We start from the raw sequence: 24,703 nt of genomic DNA, 5'->3' as shown, positions 1-24,703 counted from the left end.
TTTCCTGTTGATGCAACTGGATAGTCCCCGACTTTAATCCTTTTATCACTTGTCCTAGTCTAAACAGTCGTTGCTGTTGATTCGGTCGAGATAAGGTTCGTGGACGCTCCTCCTAATATGTTGTTGCTTTTGCTCTTGGGAGTTTGTGGTCACGCGCCGCAGTCTGGTGTGCCGGGGAAGTGCTTTTATCAGCTCTTGCGAACCTCTTAGAAACGGACTTTCTTTGACTCTCGGCGGTGTCTTTGATTGTCGTTTATTTCTGCCTATCCCTACTCTTTTTTAAGGCTACTGGAAAATCGAAGGCAGCTGAACTGAGCATACCTTTTGAGGAGCCAAGGACCGTTGTAAAACCGTGGTCTGTCAGTGGTCATTTTGGAAGGCTTCACATTGGCTCGTGAACGATGAAATTTAACATAGTTTTGGAACATTTGTATTTACTAATTTTACTCCCTAATGCAATGTTTTGTCAAACAGGTAAGTGGTATGCCAATATTATTAATTGATAATGCCAAATTGGGACTACATTGGATGTAGACCGTAAAATGATGTGCGTAAATTACCTGTAACCTACCAATGGGTTTCAAGCTTCTTTTTTCAACGGACATGGTTTACGAGGAATATTATGAACACAGTAAGCCTACTATTATGAACTGGGGGATAAATGTAGCATAGATATGGAAGAAAAGGTGACAATACCGTTTTTAATGCTGAAAATATATAATTTATTAAGAGCCAGATAAACATTTTGTATATGCTCTCTCCATTAGTCCTGTCCATCTGGTAAGAATGGTGTAAATCTGTGGCGTGTATACTGATAGTAAAGTTCATCAATCAAGGTGCTGTCATCCAAGGGCACATACCTACGACTCTCATTGCTATGGCAGTCTGTTGACCTGTCCTTGGAGGCAGCAAGGGCCAAGCCTGTCTCTGTGTCTTCTCCAACCACACAAGCCTTTGACCCCTGCGGCCAAGGTGGAAAGAGACACGTGTCCATGAGGGCCGCCCACTCGGACAGAGATATGGTGCTGAAGGGTATGTCAGGACATTTACTATGAGAGTTCCCGTCTTGGCGGAAGAGAGATGGACTGACCAGGTGCTGCTGAGAGTGAACGATGATAGGGTAGCTCTGAAAGATCCTGTCGTCACCTGCAACAACTTGTCCGACTGGCGTCACTGTGTCATAGTTAGTTGAGCTATGACTTTTCACTTGGCTGTGAAATCTCTGCCTCATGCTCATCTCATGTTGGCCTTTAAGTCCCACAGCTCTCACTTTTGGAGTTTTCTCTCCATCTTTATCTCTATTCATCTTATGTTCCCTCATGCTGTTCTGCTCTTCATTAACCATTAGCATATATAAGTCTCTGTCAGGGGTACCCACCACTTCTGTTTTGGCCTCAGTTGCCTGACTTGGAAGATTCACCATATCAGTAGCGTCCCATCTCTGATAGTTTGTATAAGAGGTGTCGTCAATTTTGGTTCCAGTCTTGCCCATCACCGTCATCAGTCTCCTGTATTTCTGAGTGAAACTGTTAGGGTCTCTTTTTGCCCTCGACCTAACAGCTCGTTGCCTTTTATCCTTCTCTCTTTTCATCACCCTAGAGGGGATGCTGGGATCAACCACAGACACAGGAGGAATAGCAGCACCCACCATGGTTGGAACACAGTGGTATGGCTGTGAGGGCCAGGCTGGTCCAATAGGCATCACCGGAAGGTGCTGAGGGTGTGGTGTGTAGACATAATCAATCAATGGAGTAGATGGCTGGATGATACCTCCAGAGGTGTAGGCCTCTGTGGAAATGTTTGCAAGAACAGCAGAATCTAGGCCCATTTTTGAACGGTGTCCTGTATATTGAAGACAATCAAATTAGTTTTATATTAAATATTTGATCAATCATGACCATCTATTTTTGTTAGGCTTGCAATTTAATAGTAATCATATTTGATGCTAGTACACCCTAAGTACACTTTTTCTTTGTGAAGCAATTTCTGATTGTTTCAACATTTTTGGTTTTGTGGTAATGCTATTAAAAGATGTTCAAACAACACACTTACCATGATCTTGTTGTAAGAAGTGTTGTTGGTAATTGTACTGAAAGTTCATTTTTATCCTCTGCTCTTATGCCAGATACATTATAAAGGACACACCTACATCAAATCAAGAGCATCAGTAGCACATTTTAGAATGTTTTTAGAATGTTACCTGACTGTGATGTCAGAATTGTTACTCAGGTGAACACAGCTGGTGTTACTGTGGCAACAACCAAACATTCCTGCTTCAGAACAGCTGCATTTGCAGTAGGCCCTACTTTCCCTCTCAGCAAAGTTTCAAGAGGATGTCTTTCTTTTAGATTCTGTCCAACACCCGCACCTGTGCTCCCGGGGCGGCAGGGTAGCCTAGTGGTTAGAGCGTTGAACTAGTAACCGGAAGGTTGCGAGTTCAAACCCTCGAGCTGACAAGGTACAAATATGTTGTTCTGCCCCTGAACAGGCAGTTAACCCATTGTTCCCAGGCTGTCATTGAAAATAAGAATGTGTTCTTAACTGACTTGCCTGGTTAAATAAAAATAAAATAAAATAAAAAATACTTTCCCTCCTGTTTCAATTTCACATTTTACCCTAAACTGAGAAGTCAAACTGTCTTTGAAGCTACTTTAAGCATGCTTATCAAATCAAATCAAATTTTATTTGTCACACACATGGTTAGCAGATGTTAATGCGAGTGTAGCGAAATGCTTGTGCTTCTAGTTCCGACAATGCAGTAATAACCAACAAATAATCTAACTAACAATTCCTAAACTACTGTCTTATACACAGTGTAAGGGGATAAAGAATATGTACATAAGGATATATGAATGAGTGATGGTACAGAGCAGCATAGGCAAGATACAGTAGATGGTATCGAGTACCGAATATACATATGAGATGAGTATGTAAACAAAGTGGCATAGTTAAGTGGCTAGTGATACATGTATTACATAAGGATGCAGTCGATGATATAGAGTACAGTATATACGTATGCATATGAGATGAATAATGTAGGGTAACTAACATTATATAAGGTAGCATTGTTTAAAGTGGCTAGTGATATATTTACATCATTTCCCATCAATTCCCATTATTAAAGTGGCTGGAGTTGAGTCAGTGTCAGTGTGTTGGCAGCAGCCACTCAATGTTAGTGGTGGCTGTTTAACAGTCTGATGGCCTTGAGATAGAAGCTGTTTTTCAGTCTCTCGGTCCCAGCTTTGATGCACCTGTACTGACCTCGCCTTCTGGATGATAGCGGGGTGAACAGGCAGTGGCTCGGGTGGTTGATGTCCTTGATGATCTTTATGGCCTTCCTGTAACATCGGGTGGTGTAGGTGTCCTGGAGGGCAGGTAGTTTGTCCCCGGTGATGCGTTGTGCAGACCTCACTACCCTCTGGAGAGCCTTTTGGTTGAGGGCGGAGCAGTTGCCGTACCAGGCGGTGATACAGCCCGCCAGGATGCTCTCGATTGTGCATCTGTAGAAGTTTGTGAGTGCTTTTGGTGACAAGCCGAATTTCTTCAGCCTCCTGAGGTTGAAGAGGCGCTGCTGCGCCTTCTTCACGATGCTGTCTGTGTGAGTGGACCAATTCAGTTTGTCTGTGATGTGTATGCCGAGGAACTTAAAACTTGCTACCCTCTCCACTACTGTTCCATCGATGTGGATAGGGGGGTGTTCCCTCTGCTGTTTCCTGAAGTCCACAATCATCTCCTTAGTTTTGTTGACGTTGAGTGTGAGGTTATTTTCCTGACACCACACTCCGAGGGCCCTCACCTCCTCCCTGTAGGCCGTCTCGTCGCTGTTGGTAATCAAGCCTACCACTGTTGTGTCGTCCGCAAACTTGATGATTGAGTTGGAGGCGTGCGTGGCCACGCAGTCGTGGGTGAACAGGGAGTACAGGAGAGGGCTCAGAACGCACCCTTGTGGGGCCCCAGTGTTGAGGATCAGCGGGGAGGAGATGTTGTTGCCTACCCTCACCACCTGGGGGCGGCCCGTCAGGAAGTCCAGTACCCAGTTGCACAGGGCGGGGTCGAGACCCAGGGTCTCGAGCTTGATGACGAGCTTGGAGGGTACTATGGTGTTGAATGCAGAGCTGTAGTCGATGAACAGCATTCTCACATAGGTATTCCTCTTGTCCAGGTGGGTTAGGGCAGTGTGCAGTGTGGTTGAGATTGCATCGTCTGTGGACCTATTTGGGCGGTAAGCAAATTGGAGTGGGTCTAGGGTGTCAGGTAGGGTGGAGGTGATATGGTCTTTGACTAGTCTCTCAAAGCACTTCATGATGACGGAAGTGAGTGCTACGGGGCGGTAGTCGTTTAGCTCAGTTACCTTAGCTTTCTTGGGAACAGGAACAATGGTGGCCCTCTTGAAGCATGTGGGAACAGCAGACTGGTATAGGGATTGATTGAATATGTCCGTAAACACACCGGCCAGCTGGTCTGCGCATGCTCTGAGGGCGCGGCTGGGGATGCCGTCTGGGCCTGCAGCCTTGCGAGGGTTAACACGTTTAAATGTCTTACTCACCTCGGCTGCAGTGAAGGAGAGACCGCATGTTTTCGTTGCAGGCCGTGTCAGTAGCACTGTATTGTCCTCAAAGCGGGCAAAAAAGTTATTTAGTCTATTTCTTCCTGTAGTCCGTGATTGACTGTAGACCCTGCCACATGCCTCTTGTGTCTGAGCCGTTGAATTGAGATTCTACTTTGTCTCTGTACTGACGCTTAGCTTGTTTGATAGCCTTGCGGAGGGAATAGCTGCACTGTTTGTATTCGGTCATGTTACCAGACACCTTGCCCTGATTAAAAGCAGTGGTTCGCGCTTTCAGTTTCACGCGAATGCTGCCATCAATCCACGGCTTCTGGTTAGGGAATGTTTTAATCGTTGCTATGGGAACGACATCTTCAACGCACATTCTAATGAACTCGCACACTGAATCAGCGTATTCGTCAATGTTGTTATTTGAATTGTCGTAAGCAACATTCTGATCACCACATCAGTTTTTTACCACATACCTTTGAATAGCATGTACTTCATATTGCTTCCCCCTTTTATGATACCTCTCATGTGAAGGCATGTATTAAAATGGACCATATGGACATTAGCAGTCACATCCTGCCAAAGCTGAAATGTCTCTACTTGACTTGGAAGCCTATAAATAATAAGGCTGTTAGCTTTGGCTACGGCTTAGTTCCGTAGCCAAAGAGACGCCATGTTTGGTAACAGATCCTTTCATACTAAACACTTCCACTCTAACTGCTCCCAGCTGGGACTGTCATTGGCTACATTAAATTACAACATAGATGTAGGGGAAGTTGAAGACAATCACATACAAAGTGGATCTCCTCACTGTGCATAGTGGATTTGACAATCACCCTTCCCTGTAGATCACATTCAATTAGTGAAACACGACAGTCAAGTGACAGTCAATGTAGAAAACATAGAAGCGAACCGTCGTTACCACCTTTTGTAGTATACCCCGTGCATCACTATAGTTTCCTAAAAGATACACTAAACACATGCAAACCCCAAAAAATTGCCATTCATTTATTCCAGATCTCCATTAGCTTTTTCCAGGCGCTCATGGTTCCCTTCAGCATGGGTACTGTGGGACTACTCAGGTATTTCTCCAGAGTGTACTGGTCCCTGTTGATGAACACGTTGTGGTCCCAGCCTTGTTTGGTGATCCGGGACACCCTTTCTCTCTGCTGCTGGGTCTTCCTCTTCATGTCCTCCCTCTCCTCCCTCTGCCACAGAGAGATGGGCACCGAGGCCTGCCATGGGCTGGGAAAGTAGAGGGAATCAGGAGGGGGTAACCTCCGGTACCTTCTCCTTGGTTGAGGGTTGGGGGCTTTGAACGGGGGTGGTTTTGTGTAATGGGTGGTGCAAAGGGTAGGGAGTGTGTGGGGTCGCTGTGGATTGTTCCCCCTGATGAAGTTGGTTGCCTACTCTGACAAGATGGTGAAACAGACTTGGTTGTGGAGCTAGCATACTTCTGTGAAAGGTTGTCAAGTGTTATTGGGTTGTCAAAGACAGTTGGTTTTGCAGACAAAGGATGTTCAGCTTGGGATGCCCCAATGGTATCTACAACATCTCGCATTCTTATTTCCACCACTGAGGAGTGACTGTTTGCTACGGTAACATGAATCGTCTCAAAGTCTAGCAGGTTGCGGTCAATCAAAATGACCTGTTCTTCTGTTATTTGTTCATTGGGAATAGACTGGTTGGACTGATTGGATGTCTGGGATTTTACCCCAAGTTTGTGGAAAACCTGAACAGACTGCATCATCTGATGACCCAGACGGCTCCTTGTCAATTGGAGTGGTTGGGGAGCGTTTAGGGTAGGCTGCACCCCTAACTTAGCCCCCTTAACGCTACCTTTCTGCTTCCTGGATGAGGAAATGTCTGAACCTGTTCTGTCCCCACCTCCATCTGCAGCACCACTCCTTGCACATTGGACCAGCTCCTTCACAAGACTAGGGTTACTCTCCTCTACACTTCTTTCTCCATCCCTCTTTTCACCTTCTATCTTTTCACTTTTCACGCCATCACTACTGTCACCAACCTCTCCAATGATGGCCGTTTTCTTTGTCGTCTCCCCTCTTCCCTGCTCTGCATCCTCCTCTTTATTTTTAGTAGCTTCCATCACAGGGCTTCCTGCAGCCTCCTCCAATGGGACAACTGGATTTCCAGTGTTCATTGTTGTATCAATAGGTGCCATGGTAATGTTTGTTGCAGCTGCTGGTGCAGCCACACAGATGTACCCTGGTGGGGGGCATACTGCCCAGATTTGTGGCACTGGTGGTGGCTGAGGGGGCTGATCTTTGGTAGACAACAATGTGCCATAGATCGCATGTTGATGGGTTTGATGATGAGAAAGAAGGGGTTGATGGTGATGATGAAGATGGTGATGAAGGAGATTGGGATGATTAGGAGGCTGCTGGAAATGGGCTGTTACAACCGGAGGGTTTGTGCTGTGATCTATGACCAGAGTTATCTGTCCTGCCAGTAAACTGTTTCCTGAAAGGAAACCAAATTATAATTTTTTGATTCACAAAATATTTTGTACAGTATGTTATGAATAAATGCATTTGTAAAGTCATCATGCCTTAATTAATTTCTGTCATGCAAAATGGTAATTTCATGCTAACTTTAGAATAAAGCATAAAGCATAGATAGTTAGAAAGCTGAAAAGCTAACAGACAGTTTTGAGAGGTTTGAATTGTAATTGAACATAAAATGCTTACCTTGTGTTGAGTCAGGTGTGAATGCATTACTCTGGAAAGGGTTATGATCCTCCATAGTTATAAACAGTTATTTTAACTAGTTTAACACAATATTTTTTGAAAGTACTTTGTTGTTTAGTCAAGTAATTGTTTGATTGATGCACCTAGAATGTCAGTGTCTCTCTATGATGTCATCATTTTTTACTTCATTCTGACTAGAGGGAGTACAGCTATGACCGGAAGGTACTTTTCCGTAGCAGATTAGGATCATTTACTCAGCAGGTTAGGATAATTAATGTGGCAGGTTAGGAGACTTAGGTTAAGGTTAGAAAAAGTTTAGGGTTAGCTAAAATGCTCTCCTAACCTGCTGCGAAAAGTAACTTCCGGTCGTAGCTGTACTCCCTCTAGTCACAACTCCTAGACGTTCCAACTCCAGAAAATTGTTGTTTTGTTAAGAGTTTCATTTCTCCAAATAAATGTTTTTTTACGCACAAAAGTACAAACAAGATCAACATATTTTCAACATTAATTTGTCTCATAATCCCATAACTCCTATTTTACAATTATTATGATCAGGCTAGGCCTAGTTATTACATGGTTGCAACATAGTATTGACAGTGTTTCATTGCTAACTCAGTTTGTGTGTGTTGGGGGGGGGGTAACTTGGGATCGGTAACTTCAAATCAAATTGTGTGCATATGCGTGCGTGTGCTTTGAGTGAAAACATAGCAGCAACTTATTGACTCATGTTTGTGCTACATGTTTGGCTGCTTGTGTCTGTCCTCAGTGCTTCCCCCAGAATGTGCTCCGGGGGGTCACTCTCTGCTCCAGAACCCATACCGCAGCACCAGTTTCAGCTCCCGCAGCCTGCAGCAGTCAGCCCTCCAGGACTTCATCTGTGACCATTCCCTCATACCAGGCTGGTACCAGTTCCAGATCTTTGACAAGCCCGCCAGCATGCCCACACAATGTGTGGAGGTAAATACAGAGGATACATTTTTATTTCATAGTACTTTTTCTCTCTAGGTCTCAAACGATGTTACAATGTATGGAGGTCACCCAATGCCCCTACGTGTCGCTAACACATAACATAAAAAATTCCAAAACAATGGATAGAGGAATATTTTAATTTAATTTTGACGCAGAGGAAATATTTTTTTAAATATCAGTGCCGCCCTCCGGACCTCTGTTGAAGACCGAATGTGGCCCCCAGAGAATTTTTTTGTTTTACACCCCTGGTTTAGGTGGTCTTTCATAGCAAATGCCATACCTCAGTCAGAACAGTACAGAAAAATATTTTCCCCATGATATAAGATCTTATAATGGCGCCGGAGGGGATGGCTGCCGTTTTACGGACTCCTAACCAACTGTGCTATTTTGTGTGATTCTTTGCATTGTTTGTAACTTATGTTGTACATAATATTGCAGCTACCGTCTCTTATGACTGAAAAGAGCTTCTGGAAATCAGAACAACGATTACTCACCTCGAACTGGATGAAGACGCGAAGGATATACTGCTTCTCTGAGACCAGGCCCAAATCCCATCATTTGCGTGAAGAAAAGACGGAAATACAGGGGGCGGAGATCGGGGTGCCTTAAGAGAATTCGTCGGCGAGTGGGTAACCCGTCTCTACCATCCGTTCTATTGGCCAACGTGCAATCACTGGAAAATATACTGGATGATCTCCGTTCGAGACTATCTTACCAACGTGACATTAAAACCTAGTTGTGTTTAAACGACGACACAAATAATATACATTTTTCGTAGCCGCCTATTAACCACCACAAACCGATGCTGGCACTAAGACCAGTAAGGCCATCAGCAAACAAGAAAATATTCATCCAGAAGCGGCGCTCCTAGTGGCCAGGGACTTTAATGCAGGCAAACTTAAATCCATTTGACCTCATTTCTACCAGCATGTCACATGTGCATCCAGAGGGAAAAATACTCTAGACCACCTTTACTCCACACACAGAGAGGCATACAAAGCTCTTCCTCGTCCTCCATTTGGCAAATCTGACCATAATTCTATCTCCTGATTCCTGCTTACAAGTAAAAACTAAAGTCGTCAGATGACGCGGATACTACGCTACAGGACTGTTTTGCTAGCACAGACTAGAATATGTTACGGGATTCATCCAATGGCATTGAGTATACCACCTCAGTCACCTGCTTCATCAATAAGTGCATTGACAACTTCATCCCCACAGTGACCGTACATACTGTACAGTTGAATTCTGAAGTTTACATATCAGTGCCTATTTGCTTGACGTCATGGAAAAATCTAAAGAAATCAGCCAAGAAAAAATGTAGACCTCCACAAGTCTGGTTTATCCTTGGGAGCAATTTCCAAATGCCTGAAGGTACCACATTCATCTGTACAAATAATAGTATGCATGTATAAACATCATGGGACCATGCAGCTGTCATACAACTCAGGAAGGATTTGCATTCTGCCTCCTAGAGATAAACGTACTTTGGTGTGAAAAGTGCAAATCAATCCCAGAACAACAGCAATGGACAATGTGAAGATGCTGGAGGCAACAGGTACAAAAGCATCTATATCAACAGTAAAACGAGTCCTATATCGACATAACCTGAAAGGCCGCTCAGCAAGAAAGAAGCCACTGCTCCAAAACCGCCATAAAAAAAACAGACTACGGTTTGCAACTGCACATGGGGACAAAGATCGTACTTTTTGGAGAAATGTCCTCTGTTCTGATGAAACAAAAATCTAACTTTTTGGCCATTATGACCATCCCAACCATGAAGCACGGAGGTGGCAGCATCATGTTGTGGGGGTGCTTTGCTGCAGGAGGGACTGGTGAACTTCACAAAATAAATGGCATCATGAGGGAGGAAAAGTATGTGGATATATTGAAGCAACATCTCAAGACATCAGTCAGGAAGTTAAAGCTTGGTCACAAATGGGTCTTCCATATGGACAATGACCCCAAACATACTTCCAAAGATGTGGCAAAATGGTTAAGGGCAACAAAGTCAAGGTATTGGAGTGGCCATCACACAGCCCTGACCCCAATCCCATAGAACATTTGTGGGCAGAACTGAAAAGGTGTGTGCGAGCAAGGAGGCCTACAAACCTGACTCAGTTACACCAGCTCTGTCAGGAGGAATGGACCAAAATTCACCCAACTTATTGTGGGAGGCTATAAGTTGACAATTTAAAGGTAATGCTACCAAATACTAATTGAGTGTATGTAAACATCTGACCCACTAGGAATGTGATGAAAGAAATAAAAGCTGAAATAAATAATTCTCTCTACTATTATTCTGACATTTCACATTCTTAAAATAAATTGGTGATCCTAACTGACCTAAGACAGGGAATTTTTACTAAGATTAAATGTCAGGAATTGTGAAATACTGAGTTTAAGTGAATTTGGCTAAGGGGTATGTAAACTTTCGACTTCAACTGCACATATCCCAAACAGAAGCCATGGATTACAGGCAACATCCACACTGAGCTAAAGGCTTGAGCTGCCGCTTTCAAGGAGCGGGACACTAATCCCAATATGCCCTCGTCGGATGTGGCAGGGCTTGCAAACTATTACCGACTACAAAGGGAAACCCGACCTGCCCAGTGACGCGAGCCTACCAGACGAGCTAAATGCCTTTTATGCTCACTTCGAGGCAAGCAACACTGAAGCATGCACGAGAGCACCAGCTGTTCTGGACTACTGTGTGATCACGCTCTCCATAGCCGATGTGAGCAAGACCTTTAAACAGGTCAACATTCACAAGGCCGCAGGGACAGACGGATTACCAGGACATGTACTCAGAGCATGCGCGGACCAACTGGCAAGTGTCTTCACTGATATTTTCAACCTTTCCCTGACCGAGACTGTAATACCTACATGTTTCAAGCAGACCACATAGTCCCTGTGCCCAATAAAGTGAAGGTAACCTGCCTCAATGACTACCACCCCGTAGCTCTCATGTCTGTTGCCATGAAGTGCATCATCCCGGAAACCCTAGACCCACTCCAATTCGCATACGGGCCCAACAGACCCACAGATGACGCAATCTTAATCGCACTCTACACTGCCCTTTTCCACCTGGACAAAAGGAACTAAACTGGGACTAAACACCTCCTTCTGCAATTGGATCCTGGACTACCTGACGGGCCACACCAGTGGTAGATCACCGTCAACGATGAGATAGCCTATAGGGAGGATTGTCAGAGGTCTGGCAGTGTGGTGCCAGGACAACAACCTTGAGCAAGACAAAGGAGCTGATCGTCGACTACAGGAAAAGGAGGGCCGAACACGCCCCCATTCACATCAACGGGGCTGTAGTGGAGCAGGTTGAGAGTTTCAAGTTCCTTGGTGTCCACATCACCAACAAACTATCATGGTCCAAACACACCAAGACAGTCATGAAGAGGGCATGATAACAACTTTTCCCCCTCAGGAGACCGAAAAGATTTGGCATGGGTCCCAGATCCTAAAAAAGTTATACAGCTGCACCATCGCGAGCATCCTGACCGGTTGCATCACCGCCTTGTATGGCAACTGCTCGGCATCCGACTGTAAGGCGCTACTGAGGGCAGTGACTACCGCCCAGTACATCACTGGGGTCAAGCTTCCTGACATCCAGGACCTATAAACTAGGTGGTGTCAGAGGAAGGCCCAAAAATTGTCAAAGACAATTCACCCAAGTCATAGACTGTTCTCTCTGCTACCTACGGCAAGCGGTACCGTAGTGCCAAATCTAGGTACAAAAGGCTCCTTAACAACTTTTACCCCCAAGCCATAAGACTGCTGAACAATTAATCAAATGCCCCCCCCCTTGTTTTTACACTGCTGCTACTCATTGTTTATTGTTCACGCTTAGTTACTTTAATAACTCTACCTACATGTAAAAAATTACCTTAACTAACCTGTAACCCCACACATTAACTCGGTAACGGTACCCCCTGTATATAGCCTCATTGTTGTTATTTTATTGTGTTACTTTTTACTTTAGTTTATTTAGTAAATATTTTCTTAAGCAGCTTTTCTTGCACTTGAGTACTTTTCAGTGAGTAGCCAAATCATTGCAATGGTAACATGAGTGCTAGTCTTGCCCTTTGAAGTGAACATAGGCTCTTTGTTCTGAGGACCCTGGGATGGTATCAGCATTAAGCACAGGACCAAAGAGAGCGAGAGACAGGAGAGAGATATTAGAGAGAGAAAGAGACAAGGTTAGAGAGATAGAGAGAGACAGCATTAGAGAGAGACATGGTTAGACAGCGAGAGAGGGAGAGAGAGAAAGATGTTCCTCATTTTCCCTGGGCTGCCCGCTGTGCTGCAGACTGAAGGATCCATCAGAGGTGTCAGCTTCCTCTTCTTCCCAGGGCATTGTCATGTGTCATATTACAGTTGCCTGCAAAGTGTCGCCCTACCAATCATTACCCATGTGGTTGTATTATTACCACCCAGTATAAACTAGCCTGGTCCCAGACATATTTGTGCTGTCTTACTTTTTATCACATTGAGTGACTAGAAGTTTGCAAGACAGCGCAAACAGATCTGGAACCAGGCTAAAGTAATCTCATTCTGTTCTCCATTGTCTTTATCTGTGTCCACCAGGTGAACCACTGTGGGACCCAGGCCCCAGTCTGGCTGTCTCTGGGGGAGGGCGAGAGCCTTCCCCGGCCCCTGGAGGTGACGCATCTGACGGCCTGTGCCACCTGGCAGTTCTTCCTCAGCAGCAGTAAGGACTGCTGCCTGTTCCGCATCCCTGTCACCGTGCGCAACTGTGGAGACTTCTACGTCTACCTGCTCCAGCCCACCCAGGGTTGCATGGGCTACTGCGCACAGGGTACAGCAGCTGTTTACGATAGTCTGTTTAGGTGGAGGCAATGAGGAGCTCCATATGCTATGAAAGTGAGGTGGCATAGTTTTTTTCTTCTTCAATGGGCAAAAACGTAGCGCCATGGTCTTCAGCGCCACAATGTCATAAAAGGCCATTCATACACAAATATAATTTCATAAATGAACTTGTTTTCATTAATTTGATGATATAATCGTCAAGCCCACTCAAAAGATTAGGGCTGACCTCCGAAGTACAGTCCGATGTAGTGCTGCATCACTTTCATAGCGTATTGCCAATGCTCTATGCTGTGATCTCTTACTGTATGTGTCAATGTAAACATGACATTACTTTAATCAAATCAAATGTATTTATATAGCCCTTCGTACATCAGCTGATATCTCAAAGTGCTGTACAGAAACCCAGCCTAAAAACCCCAAACAGCAAGCAATGCAGGTGTAGAAGCACGGTGGCTAGGAAAAACTCCCTAGAAAGGCCAAAACCTAGGAAGAAACCTAGAGAGGAACCAGGCTATGTGGGGTGGCCAGTCCTCTTCTGGCTGTGCCGGGTGGAGATTATAACAGAACATGGCCAAGATGTTCAAATGTTCATAAATGACAAGCATGGTCAAATAATAATAATCACAGGCAGAAAAGTTGAAACTGGAGCAGCAGCACGGCCAGGTGGACTGGGGACAGCAAGGAGTCATCATGCCTGGTAGTCCTGAGGCATGGTCCTAGGGCTCAGGTCCTCCAGGAGAGAGAAAGAAAGAGAGAATTAAGGAGAGCATACTTAAATTCACACAGGACACCGGATAGGACAGGAGAAGTACTCCAGATATAACAAACTGACCCTAGCCCCCCGACACATAAACTACTGCAGCATAAAGACTGGAGGCTGAGACAGGAGGGACTGAGACTTTAGGTTTCTTTAAAAGTGTTAGCTAAATGCTGTACCTGCTCCTAGAATAGGATATAACTCATTTTATTATTATTATTATTAAGAGGGAATTCTTATAGTGGTAATAGCGTAAAGGTGACATGATACAACTGTAAAAACGCTAAAGAATTAGCACTAACCACATGTAACTCATTAAACTGTTATATATGTGCTTGTGACTCAGACCTCTGTAGTGTTAACTGTTAAGACCGCCACTGTTAATTGTCTGTTCATTGTCCTGCTCTCATTCACCATGTAGAGATGTCAGACTCTGCGGCTGTGGTGTGTGGTCCTGACGAGGTGGAGGTTGATGGAGCGTGTAAAGGTGAGGGAGCTCTCTGCCTCCTGGCTGTGTGTTGTCTGGCTCTATAGGAGGCCCTTGTTAAAGTCAGACACCACAACAATCCACGTCAGAATTGCCATGCGGTGTGGAATGCAGCAACAGGCCCTTCTCAGGTCCTCTTAATGAGCTAAGCATGTGTGTCCTGTCTCCATGACGATATCTCTCGTCGAGGTCGTGAATTTTCCCTCCCGGTTTTAGGGCGAAGGAGGAGAGGGGGGCTGGGGACATAGGTGGATGGTTTAATTAACTTTTATTCACACAAGAGACGTTATCAAGTAGGAAAAGGTACCCACCGTTTAGGTACCTACTCTTTTGGTTTGTTATGGTTGGCCCCTTTCCCTGATTACAGTTACAGAAATAGAACAAAATGTTGGGACCCACTGGAAAGCAGTGGCTGATGACTGGATCTTTGCCTGAAATATAGACTTTGATTACTTAATGGGTCACAGGACAAAAACATTCAGCCAAGCTTCTATTATAACACAACCATCTCATATCACCCAAATACTGTATACATTATTACCTGCTATGTCCATGTAAATACCAGTTACATGTTCAGTAGGAAGAAAACTGGGTGACATTTTGCTAAACATTTTGCTTCGGTGTACCCTACTGAACACAACTCCGTTATCCCTTCCAGCCAAACAGCCTCCTTCCCCAGCGGTACCTGTGATAGTAGCAGAGCTCTCTGGGAGCATCGTCTACCTGAAGTGCAGCTTCGAGGGCCATAGCGTGAACAGCTCCCTAGGCTATGTGGTTGCCTGGTCTCGCCTCTCCCCCCAAGGCATCAAAGAAGAACTGAAACAAGAGATTACTGTCCAAACCGTTGCCTTCATCGAGCTGGATGGGATCAACCTCCGACTGGGGGACAAGGTGGGTAGAAGTTACCCCTAACCACTGACGCAGGTTCAGATATTTTTCCTCTCTAATGGTTAAGGTTAAGATCGGGGGTGGTGTCATTTGATCCGAGACTTGTGGTTACGGGTAGCTTCTACTTCGCTTGTAAAACAGTCAAACGGCCAGAATAATGCTAGCTTCCGAGCTCTCTCTCAAAACTGAAGTGAATTTATTTTACAAGTGAGGATATAGAGCAATCGGGCTGGCCATGTTGAAAACCTAGACTGCCACCGGCCATCAAAGTTATCCAGTATATTGTCGTGTCATCCTTTTATGAATCTCTTGTCAGACATGTTGTTTTGTTTTCCTGTGGTATCATGTATATTACCTGGCTTCAACTATAAAGGCTTTTCTACATCCTGAACTGTAGCCTCTCTCTTCCTCCTGAACGGCTGTGGCTGGCCTTCGCTCTCTGTCAGATTTACTGCAGTTGCTCCAGTTTTTTCGTGGACTCGCCGGACATCCAGGGAGCCCCAGCGGAGAGCGAAGAGTTCTTCGCCGGGATCAGGGTAAGTCAAAGAGATAGAGAACACTATTTCAAGGATTTGGTGTTTGAGTGTGAAGTGTGTAAGTTGTGTGTGCGTGCATGCCTGTCTGTCAGTCTCTCTCTGGGTCTGGGTTTGTGTGTCTCCTTTTTGTTTTAAATAGTCACTGGTTAATCAGAATTTCTCTTGTGATTTGTCTCTGCAGTTGAGTCCCGAGGTGACTACTGTGTCTGAGGATGGGAAGGACTATGAGTTGACTGTGGAGAGTACCATCCCTGTCCCCTGCCCTGACGGTGCCTCCTTCTCCTCCACCACAGAGCAGTGTACTCTCTCCTTACACCTGAGTACAAGCAATCAAGGTAAAGGCTTCGTAAGTAATCCTGCATACTCACAGTATCACCACAGTAAAGTTTTTTTTCTTCAAAATGTAGTATTCTTAATAACTGATTTTGGCAATACGTTTGATTTCCATATCGTCTTGATTCTCCAGTGACAACGCATATTGACATGTTGGTATCCCTACGAAATAGACAAAAACAAAGCCAATGACAATAACCATTAAATGATCTATTCCTCCGTAGGAGACGATCTGCTGGGTCCAGACGTGGTGTTGTCGTCGTGCCGGGTGGATCTCTCTCAGAGCCTGGGGTGTCGTAACGGGGTGTGCAGCCAGGCCCTGGTTCACCTCAGCGCGGTCACAGACTTCCTCAGGGACGGGGACAGGACAACACAGATCTTTGTCAAACCCATCGTCACATCCAACTTCCTCTGGAGCGGCTACACACCACAGAGTGTGCAGGTACTGGAACTGGAAAAAATACCCTTGTGATGGGTTGGGAGGAGAGTGACGGTTTTTATTAGCCTGGTCCCAGATCTGTTTGTGCTGTCTTACCAACTCCTATGGTCATTGTCACACTGTTTGCCATAACACTTTGCAAGACAGCATAAACAGATCTGGGACCAGTATATGTTGTTAACAGATCTGGATGTAACATATACGCCGGGAGTCAGGAAACAGGTGCAGAAGGTGAGTTTAATAAAGAACCGATTCAGATGAACAAACACGAGGCTGAACATTGGAGAAAACAATAACACCTAGTGTCTGAAGACAACTGAGGGCTAAATAAAGGGGGAGTAATCAAGGAGGGAATGACAACCAGGTGTGCGTATTGATGGGGAACAGGTGTGCGTAATAATGAAGCCAGGACCGGAGGTTAGTAGACCGACGAAGTCGAGCACCGGAGGGAGGAAGCAGGAGTAGGCGTGACACCGGAACCAGCCTATGTTAACAGATCTGGGACCAGTCTAGGTTGTTAACAGATCTGGGACCAGTCTAGGTTGTTCACAGATCTGGAACCAGTCTAGGTTGTTACACTTAACTCACTCAATGCAGAATATGCTATGATGCTGTATACACTGTATAGTGTACATTTGCTCACTGCCACAGTGCCCATACACAAACTGTAAGTTGCCAACACACTCATATAAGCATGCCCTGTATGCACTTTATTTTCTCATCTAGATAGCTGAATGTGAAAATGAAATAAATTATATCTGATATGTGATATTTTCTCTGTGTTTTCAGATCACAGTGACGGATGTTCCCTCAGCATACTGCTACTCTTTCACTGATCCTCACATCATCACGTTTGATGGCAGGTACTTCAGTCACTCCTCTATAGTCAGCATAAATGATAGATGCAGTCAAGGCAATGTTAGCCTGCAAATATGACAACAATCACAAGGATACACATTACTGTAACTGATACTGTAGTGTAATGTATTTCATGCATTTCCTTTCAGGCAGTATGACAACTATCAAATCGGGACGTTTGTGTTGTACAAGAGCACGAGGCAGCCGTTCGAGGTTCATGTGCGCCAGTGGGAGTGCGGGAGCGTTGTCCACGGCGCCTCGTGCACGTGCGGCTTCGTGGCGAGACACGGCGGTGACGTCATAGCCTTCGACATGTGCAATGGAGAGCTGGGGGACACCAGGCCGCACCTGTCGGTGAAGAACAGGGACGTGGGCCAGAGTGGCATCCGCATCACTGAGTCTTACCAAGGACGCAAAGTCACAGTGAGTGAATAAATACATCAAGTCTAACGTAAAAAAAAGAATTCAATTCAAGTTGTCTTCCGATGAGTTGGTGGTGGCAGGAAAAAGAAAAGGTCACAGAGTTGAAGCCCACGCCCACAGGTAGTAGTCATTAGCCAATAGGGTGTTGAGAAAGGCAGTGTAAACTTACAGTGCAAAGTCGGTTTTCAATTGTTTATGCTAATTATGATATGATACAGATGTGGTGATATAGCGAAGCACTGGAAAGCAGAAAATCGTTTAGTTGTAATAGAATAGAGCAAAATCAAATGAAATACAACAGAATACAATAGGATCTAATCCCCTTTCTGTCTGCGCTGTAGATGACCTTCTCGTCTGGGGCATTTGTGCGTGCCGATGTGTCTGACTGGGGCATGAGTCTGACCCTGAGGGCCCCCAGCTCAGACTGGAGCCAAACCCAGGGCCTGTGTGGGACGTATGACGGACAGACCCACAATGACCTCCACACAGCAGGGGGCGCAGCGCTGGACAACGAAGACGTAGCAGCCTTCATCTCTGAATGGAAGTTAGTCTGATGCCAAGTCTCAAATCAACCTCTAGCCCCTAACGCTATGGAGTTTGCAGATCTGAAGAAGATATGTGGTGATGGTTCTAACCAGCCTATCAGTGATTGCACTGCAGCTTTCATTGTAATTTCTATGCCTATACCGTTTCTTTAGATCTGCAAAGCGGGAGTGGGCTTTTGTCCCAACCATGTCTGGACCTGAGACTGTTCTTTTAAACGATGGATATGAATCATTTTGAACATTTTACATGAGCTCTTTCAGCTGTGGTTGTGTTACGTCATTATTTGTTTAATGTGTTTCCGTCGAGATCCTAACTGATAAGGATGTATTTCTCTTCTGGCAGACTCCCTCCTGGTGGCAGCTTGTTTGACAACGTTCCGTCCTATCAGAGCGCCCCAAACCCTCGCAGGTACTGTAACTGTGAAGAGGAGTCCCACCCCACGTCCCCGCGAACCAGGTCTCAGCCAATCCCTGGCTCCGACTCCTCCTGTTCTCACCATGGCAACGTGAGACTCCACAGTATCATCCCCACTCTGGATGTCACTGCCGAATACATCAACTCAGTAGAGCTGTTCAAAGGCCACCATGACTACCCCTCAGGAAACTCCAAAGAAAACGGCCGGGCCGAGGACACCGCCGCCCAGCCTGTAGAGAGAGGCTCTACCCTAACGGGCTCCAGCCATGGAGCCAACAACCAGAGGAGCCGTGGAAGGCGCCAGTTCTACCAGTTCCTCCCCGACACGCCCTACCAGAGCCTGAGCCAGTCCGACCTGGAGGGCTTCACCTACTTCTTCCCAGAGGACCACGAGCTGACGGCCCGGCCCGAGTCCTCCCCTCCCCCCGCCTGGCCCACCCTGTCTGGGCTAACACAGCTCCAGGCCAGGGTGCAGTGCCAGCGGGCGGTGGCTAACTCCAGCATGGCCCTGGGCTGCGGCCGGCTCTTAGGCCCGGCCATAGTGAGCCAGGCGGTGGCTATGTGTGTCAGCGACCTCCAGCTAAAGGACGACCAGGCCTGGGTGGGCGCCACTCTGCCTCTGCTTGAGAACGAGTGTGAGAGGAGGCTAGTGGAGGAGAGGGGGAGAGAGGAAGAGCACCAGGACATACTGTCCTTCCTCAAGTGTCCTAATCTATGTAATGGGAATGGCCAGTGCTCCAAGTTGGGGTGTGTGTGCTTCCCCGGGTTTGGGTCCTATGACTGCAGCATTATCTCTGGTAAGAAGAGGGGAGGGTTAGATCTGTAATACACATCTATACTCTAAGTCAATCATACATATTGTCAACACTAGACCAGGGTTTGGCTCATAGTTCATCAAAGACATATCACAGTGATTTACTAATCCTAGTGAAATTATTTTTAAAAAACCTGCTGAAATTTTTTTTGCTTCTCATTTCTGTCTGTTTCTGGTGTCGTTTGGGATGGTGAAGACCAGACTCCAGAGATCACAGAGCTGGAGAACGAGGGACTGTGTGATGTCAGACAGAGTGACTGCTCCACTGTACAGGTCTTTGGACAAGGCTTCAAAGACTCCTATGAACTCAAGTGTGAATTTTTGAAGGAAAAGGTACCATACTACATCACACACAGAAACACACACATATACAGTGGGGCAAAAAAGTATTTAGTCAGCCACCAATTGTGCAAGTTCTCCCACTTAAAAAGATGAGAGAGTCCTGTAATTTTCATCATAGGTACACTTCAACTATGACAGACAAAATGAGAGAGAAAAAATCCAGAAAATCACATTGTAGGATTTTTAATGAATTTATTTGCAAATTATGGAGGAAAATAAGTATTTGGTCACCTACAAACAAGCAATATTTCTGGCTCTCACAGACCTGTAACTTCTTCTTTAAGAGGCCCCTCTGTCCTCCACTCGTTACCTGTATTAATAGCACCTGTTTGAACTTGTTATCAGTATAAAAGACACCTGTCCACAACCTCAAACAGTCACACTCCAAACTCCACTATGGCCAAGACCAAAGAGGTGTCAAAGGACACCAGAAACAAAATTGTAGACCTGCACCAGGCTGGGAAGACTGAATCTGCAATAGGTAAGCAGCTTGGTTTGAAGAACTCAACTGTGGGAGCAATTATTTGGAAATGGAAGACATACAAGACCACTGATAACACACTACGCCGCCAGGGACTCAAATCCTGCAGTGCCAGACGTGTCCCCCTGCTTAAGCCAGTACATGTCCAGGCCCATCTGAAGTTTGCTAGAGAGCATTTGGATGATCCAGAAGAAGATTGGGAGAATGTCATATGGTCAGATGAAACCAAAATATAAGTTTTTGGTAAAAACTCAACTCGTCGTGTTTGGAGGACAAAGAATGCTGAGTTGCATCCAAATAACACCATACCTACTGTGAAGCATGGGGGTGAAAACATCATGTTTTGGGGCTGTTTTTCTGCAAAGGGACCAGGACGACTGATCCGTGTAAAGGAAAGAATGAATGGGGCCATGTATCGTGAGATTTTGAGTGAAAACCTCCTTCCATCAGCAAGGGCAGTGAAGATGAAACGTGGCTGGGTGTTTCAGCATGACAATGATCCCAAACACACCGCCCGGGCAACGAAGGAGTGGCTTCGTAAGAAGCATTTCAAGGTCCTGGAGTGGCCTAGCCAGTCTCCAGATCTCGACCCCATAGAAAATCTTTGGAGGGTGTTGAAAGTCCGTGTTGCCCAGCAACAGCCCCAAAACATCACTGCTCTAGAGGAGATCTGCATGGAGGAATGGGCCAAAATACCAGCAACAGTGTGTGAAAACCTTGTGAAGACTTACAGAAAACGTTGACCTCTGTCATTGCCAACAAAGAGTATATAACAAAGTATTCAGATAAACTTTTGTTATTGACCAAATACTTATTTTCCACCATAATTTGCAAATTAATTAATTAAAAATCCTACAATGTGATTTTCTGTTATTTTTTTCTAATTTTGTCTGTCATAGTTGCTGAAAATTACAGGCCTCTCTCATCTTCTTAAGTGGGAGAACTTGCACAATTGGTGGCTGACTAAATACTTTTTTGCCCCACTGTACACACACACACCTCCATATTTGTGATATTAATTTCTGTAGCACAGTACTTCTGAGCCGAGTGTCCCCACCTGTCTCTGTCTGCGTGCGTCCAGTTTGTAGATGGTGAGTGGACCCTGGACGAACCTCAGTTTACCCTGGCTACCTTCCTGGATGTGTCAGGTCTGGAGTGTCAGCTCCCCCTGGAGTACAGACAAGCCACTGCAGGCCTGGACATGGATACGGCCACCGACAGACCCCTCGCACGCTGGCAGATCAAAGTCAGTGGAACAACACTATGCAGCACATCACAGTAAAGTTTTTACCGTTTCTAACCAGGAGCCAGTCTTAAGCTGTTACCCAAAAGGTCCCAACCCACCAATGGGCAAATCCCTCATAAAATACAGCTGGGTAAGAGAGCCCTAAACAATAGTACGGTTTGCAGCAGGGCAGGGTTCTGGCCTAGTGTTGTAATATGGTTTGTTTGCACACCTACCAGATGTTTTCAAGATGGTGCCACCTGATGTTTTCAAGATGATACCCTTACTTATAGTAGTAGCTTCTGTAAATGTGTATTACCAGTAGTCACTGATAATAAGTCATTAACGTTGTCTTGGCAGGTGTCCAACGACGGCTACGGCTACAGCAACGCCAAGATCCTGACCCTGTTCGATGGAGCCTGTCAGATTTGCACGCTCAACGCTGACGTTCTCTGTACCTCCAGGGTGGGTTTCTCTTGGGTTTTTTTTCTCAGGGTTTTAATGGTATCAACGTTTCTGGTAGCATGATCAGAATATGTTGTTTAATGATTAGAATCTGACTTTAAATGATGCCATACTTGTAACAAGGTAACTTTTCCCCTTTTTTTCATGTCCTTGTTCATTGTGTTTTCCAAGTTGATTGAGAACATGTTCTCAGCCTGACGATGTATGAATCCGCTTTTGGTAGTTTGTGTTCTTTTTTTAGGCACTAACATTCAACAGATACTGTACATTATGGTGTGGGACATTCCACAGATGTTCAGGCTAGCTCAAATTTCAGGCCCCTTTCCCACCAGGAAAAACCAGCACATGGGCCCGTACCCTCTTAAAACGAACTGTGAGTGTAGCACATGGGGGATGTGTGAAACGTACTCCTCCACCCGAAGCGTCTTACCAGTCGGCGCCACACAAAAAGCTAGCTATGTGGAGCAAGTGGAGACGCTTCATGCTGACGAGTACGTTTCACACATCCCCATGTGCTATATGAACACCACTCCTCCTAGTTATGCGTGCCAACCAGTTTCTTCTGAAGAACTCCAACAGAACATTTATCACCATAACGAAAAGTGGCCAATGCTCTGATTGATTACCTCTCTGGCATCTCTTAACACAGGAAACAATTAGGTGTTTTAGCCCAGTCCACATGTACAGTGTGATTGTCAAGGTTCACTTGCTTGTATATGCAGTAAGACATTGCCAACCCTTGTTCTCTTGTTGGCCCGAAAAGTGTTCCTGGTTCCTATTTCAATGGCAAGAACAGATGTTTTTATGTTTTCTAAAAGGCAAATGGATAAATGCCAATTTTGTTACTGTGTATCAATCCCCAGGAGAAAACATGCAACATTGACAGTGTGTGTTATAGAGAAGGAGACCTCAATCCCAGCAGCCCTTGCCTGATATGCCGACCAGACTCCTCCAAATACACATGGTCCATCGCTGAGAGTAAGTACAATGTCCTCTTACCTATAACGTACTTTTACTCTACAACTGCTGTTTACATTATACAACAGCATCTCTATACACAGTCATACCACGCAAACTGAAAGGTATTTGCTGCCACCCACTACTGACGACAGCACACAGTCACAGAGAACACATATGGCTGCATGGTCTCTGCAATATGTCTACAGCTCAGTGTTGGTCATGCTATAGAGAACAAGTTGTTATTGGGGTCAGACTCATTATAGTAACATCAGGCCTCTGGGTACTGTAATTGTGGTTGACTCAATGTGTTCTTTGTGCTGTGTTTTGATTTGAGTGTTTATACAAAATGAGGCCAAATCACTCCAGATCAATCCGAGTAAATTATAGAAATTAATACAACTGGTTCAAATTAGGAATAGAACCATTTACAAAGATAGATAAACATAACCATAAACAAGTTGAAATAAAGGGAAAATTATTGTATATTTTGTACCTCAGATAATGGCATGGACTTTAAGGATGAAATTATTAACGTTATTACTAAATATTACTTTTCTGCGCCTGGAAGAGAATGAGCCACCAGTGTTTCAGTCAGCACAGGGGCGTCTGCAGATGTTCCAGGGAGAGAACTTTGTGTACCAGCTGCAGGCTCAGGACCCAGAAGGCTCTGTGGTGCTGTTCACTCTGGAGTCAGGCCCCAGTGACACCTCCCTCTCCCCCGCTGGCCTGCTCATCTGGAAGGCTACTGACACTGCTGCCGCCTCCTCCACGCAGACGATTCAGTTCACTATCACAGACGATTGTAGTGCTGAGACGCTTGCCTCTGTACAGGTAGGTTTCAAAAGATGAGAACACTGTTGAATAAGGATGTTCCCCAAAATAAGAAACTTGGGATGCGAATTCCTTGACTTGATTCTGTTAACTCTGTGAATGGGGATTCCTGGAGATTTCTCTTGATTGTCAGCTTTTCTGTCTACCGCGAGAGGGAGCTCTAGATGTACAATCCTTATTGTCCAGCCTGCCGCTGCACTAGTCTTTCTCCGTCTGTTGCTTTGGTATGTCTGTTAGCAGGACATTCAAAACTAAAATGCACTAATTACTCACGGATTGTCAATCATTCTTCCTCATGCTTATTTTTATTTTATTTTTTTATTTCACATTTATTTAACCTGTTGCTTCTACTCGGGACGCTTGCGTCCCAACTAGAGCTCTGGAAATGCAAATGCGCTACGCTAAATGCTAATAGTATTAGTTAAAACTCAAAAGTTCATTAAAATACACATGCAGGGTATCGAATTAAAGCTACACTCGTTGTGAATCCAGGCAACAAGTCAGATTTTTAAAATGCTTTTCGGCGAAAGCATGAGAAGCTATTATCTGATAGCATGCAACACCCCAAAAGACCCACAGGGGACGTAAACAAAATAATTAGCATTTCGGCGTTACACAAACCGCACAATAAAATAGAAAACATTCATTACCTTTCACCATCTTCTTTGTTGGCACTCCTAGATGTCCCATAAACACTATTTGGGTCTTTATTTCGATTAAATCGGTCCATATAAAGCCTAGATATCGTTATATGTAGACTGTGTGATAAACGAAAAAAACATCGTTTCAAAACGTAACGTAATTTTTTAAAATTCAAAAAGTCGACG

General features: G+C 45.1%; 1 protein-coding gene across 2 annotated transcripts in view; it reads left to right on the top strand.

Annotated features, from left to right (window-relative positions):
* The first annotated feature begins 167 nt into the window (after positions 1-167).
* LOC115141135 (von Willebrand factor D and EGF domain-containing protein-like) overlaps positions 168-24,703 on the top strand; it is a 36,621-nt gene continuing 12,085 nt past the window's right edge. For both annotated transcript variants that reach the window (XM_029679807.2, XM_029679805.2), the window contains exons 1-17: positions 168-474; positions 8,030-8,220; positions 12,835-13,066; positions 14,256-14,321; positions 14,980-15,212; positions 15,656-15,745; positions 15,927-16,080; positions 16,303-16,520; positions 17,307-17,380; positions 17,525-17,798; positions 18,140-18,342; positions 18,687-19,555; positions 19,769-19,905; positions 21,477-21,641; positions 21,981-22,085; positions 22,949-23,063; positions 23,614-23,876. In XM_029679807.2, coding sequence (XP_029535667.1) covers positions 402-474; positions 8,030-8,220; positions 12,835-13,066; positions 14,256-14,321; positions 14,980-15,212; positions 15,656-15,745; positions 15,927-16,080; positions 16,303-16,520; positions 17,307-17,380; positions 17,525-17,798; positions 18,140-18,342; positions 18,687-19,555; positions 19,769-19,905; positions 21,477-21,641; positions 21,981-22,085; positions 22,949-23,063; positions 23,614-23,876 — 3,462 coding nt within the window. In that variant the 5' untranslated portion in view covers positions 168-401. The remainder of the gene's footprint in view (positions 475-8,029; positions 8,221-12,834; positions 13,067-14,255; positions 14,322-14,979; positions 15,213-15,655; positions 15,746-15,926; positions 16,081-16,302; positions 16,521-17,306; positions 17,381-17,524; positions 17,799-18,139; positions 18,343-18,686; positions 19,556-19,768; positions 19,906-21,476; positions 21,642-21,980; positions 22,086-22,948; positions 23,064-23,613; positions 23,877-24,703) is intronic.

Source organism: Oncorhynchus nerka, linkage group LG14 (assembly GCF_034236695.1).
Source record: "Oncorhynchus nerka isolate Pitt River linkage group LG14, Oner_Uvic_2.0, whole genome shotgun sequence".
NCBI classification, from domain to species: Eukaryota; Metazoa; Chordata; class Actinopteri; order Salmoniformes; family Salmonidae; genus Oncorhynchus; species Oncorhynchus nerka.
The sequence above is the reverse complement of the archived record's forward strand: the minus strand, read 5'-3'. Positions and strand labels throughout refer to the sequence as shown.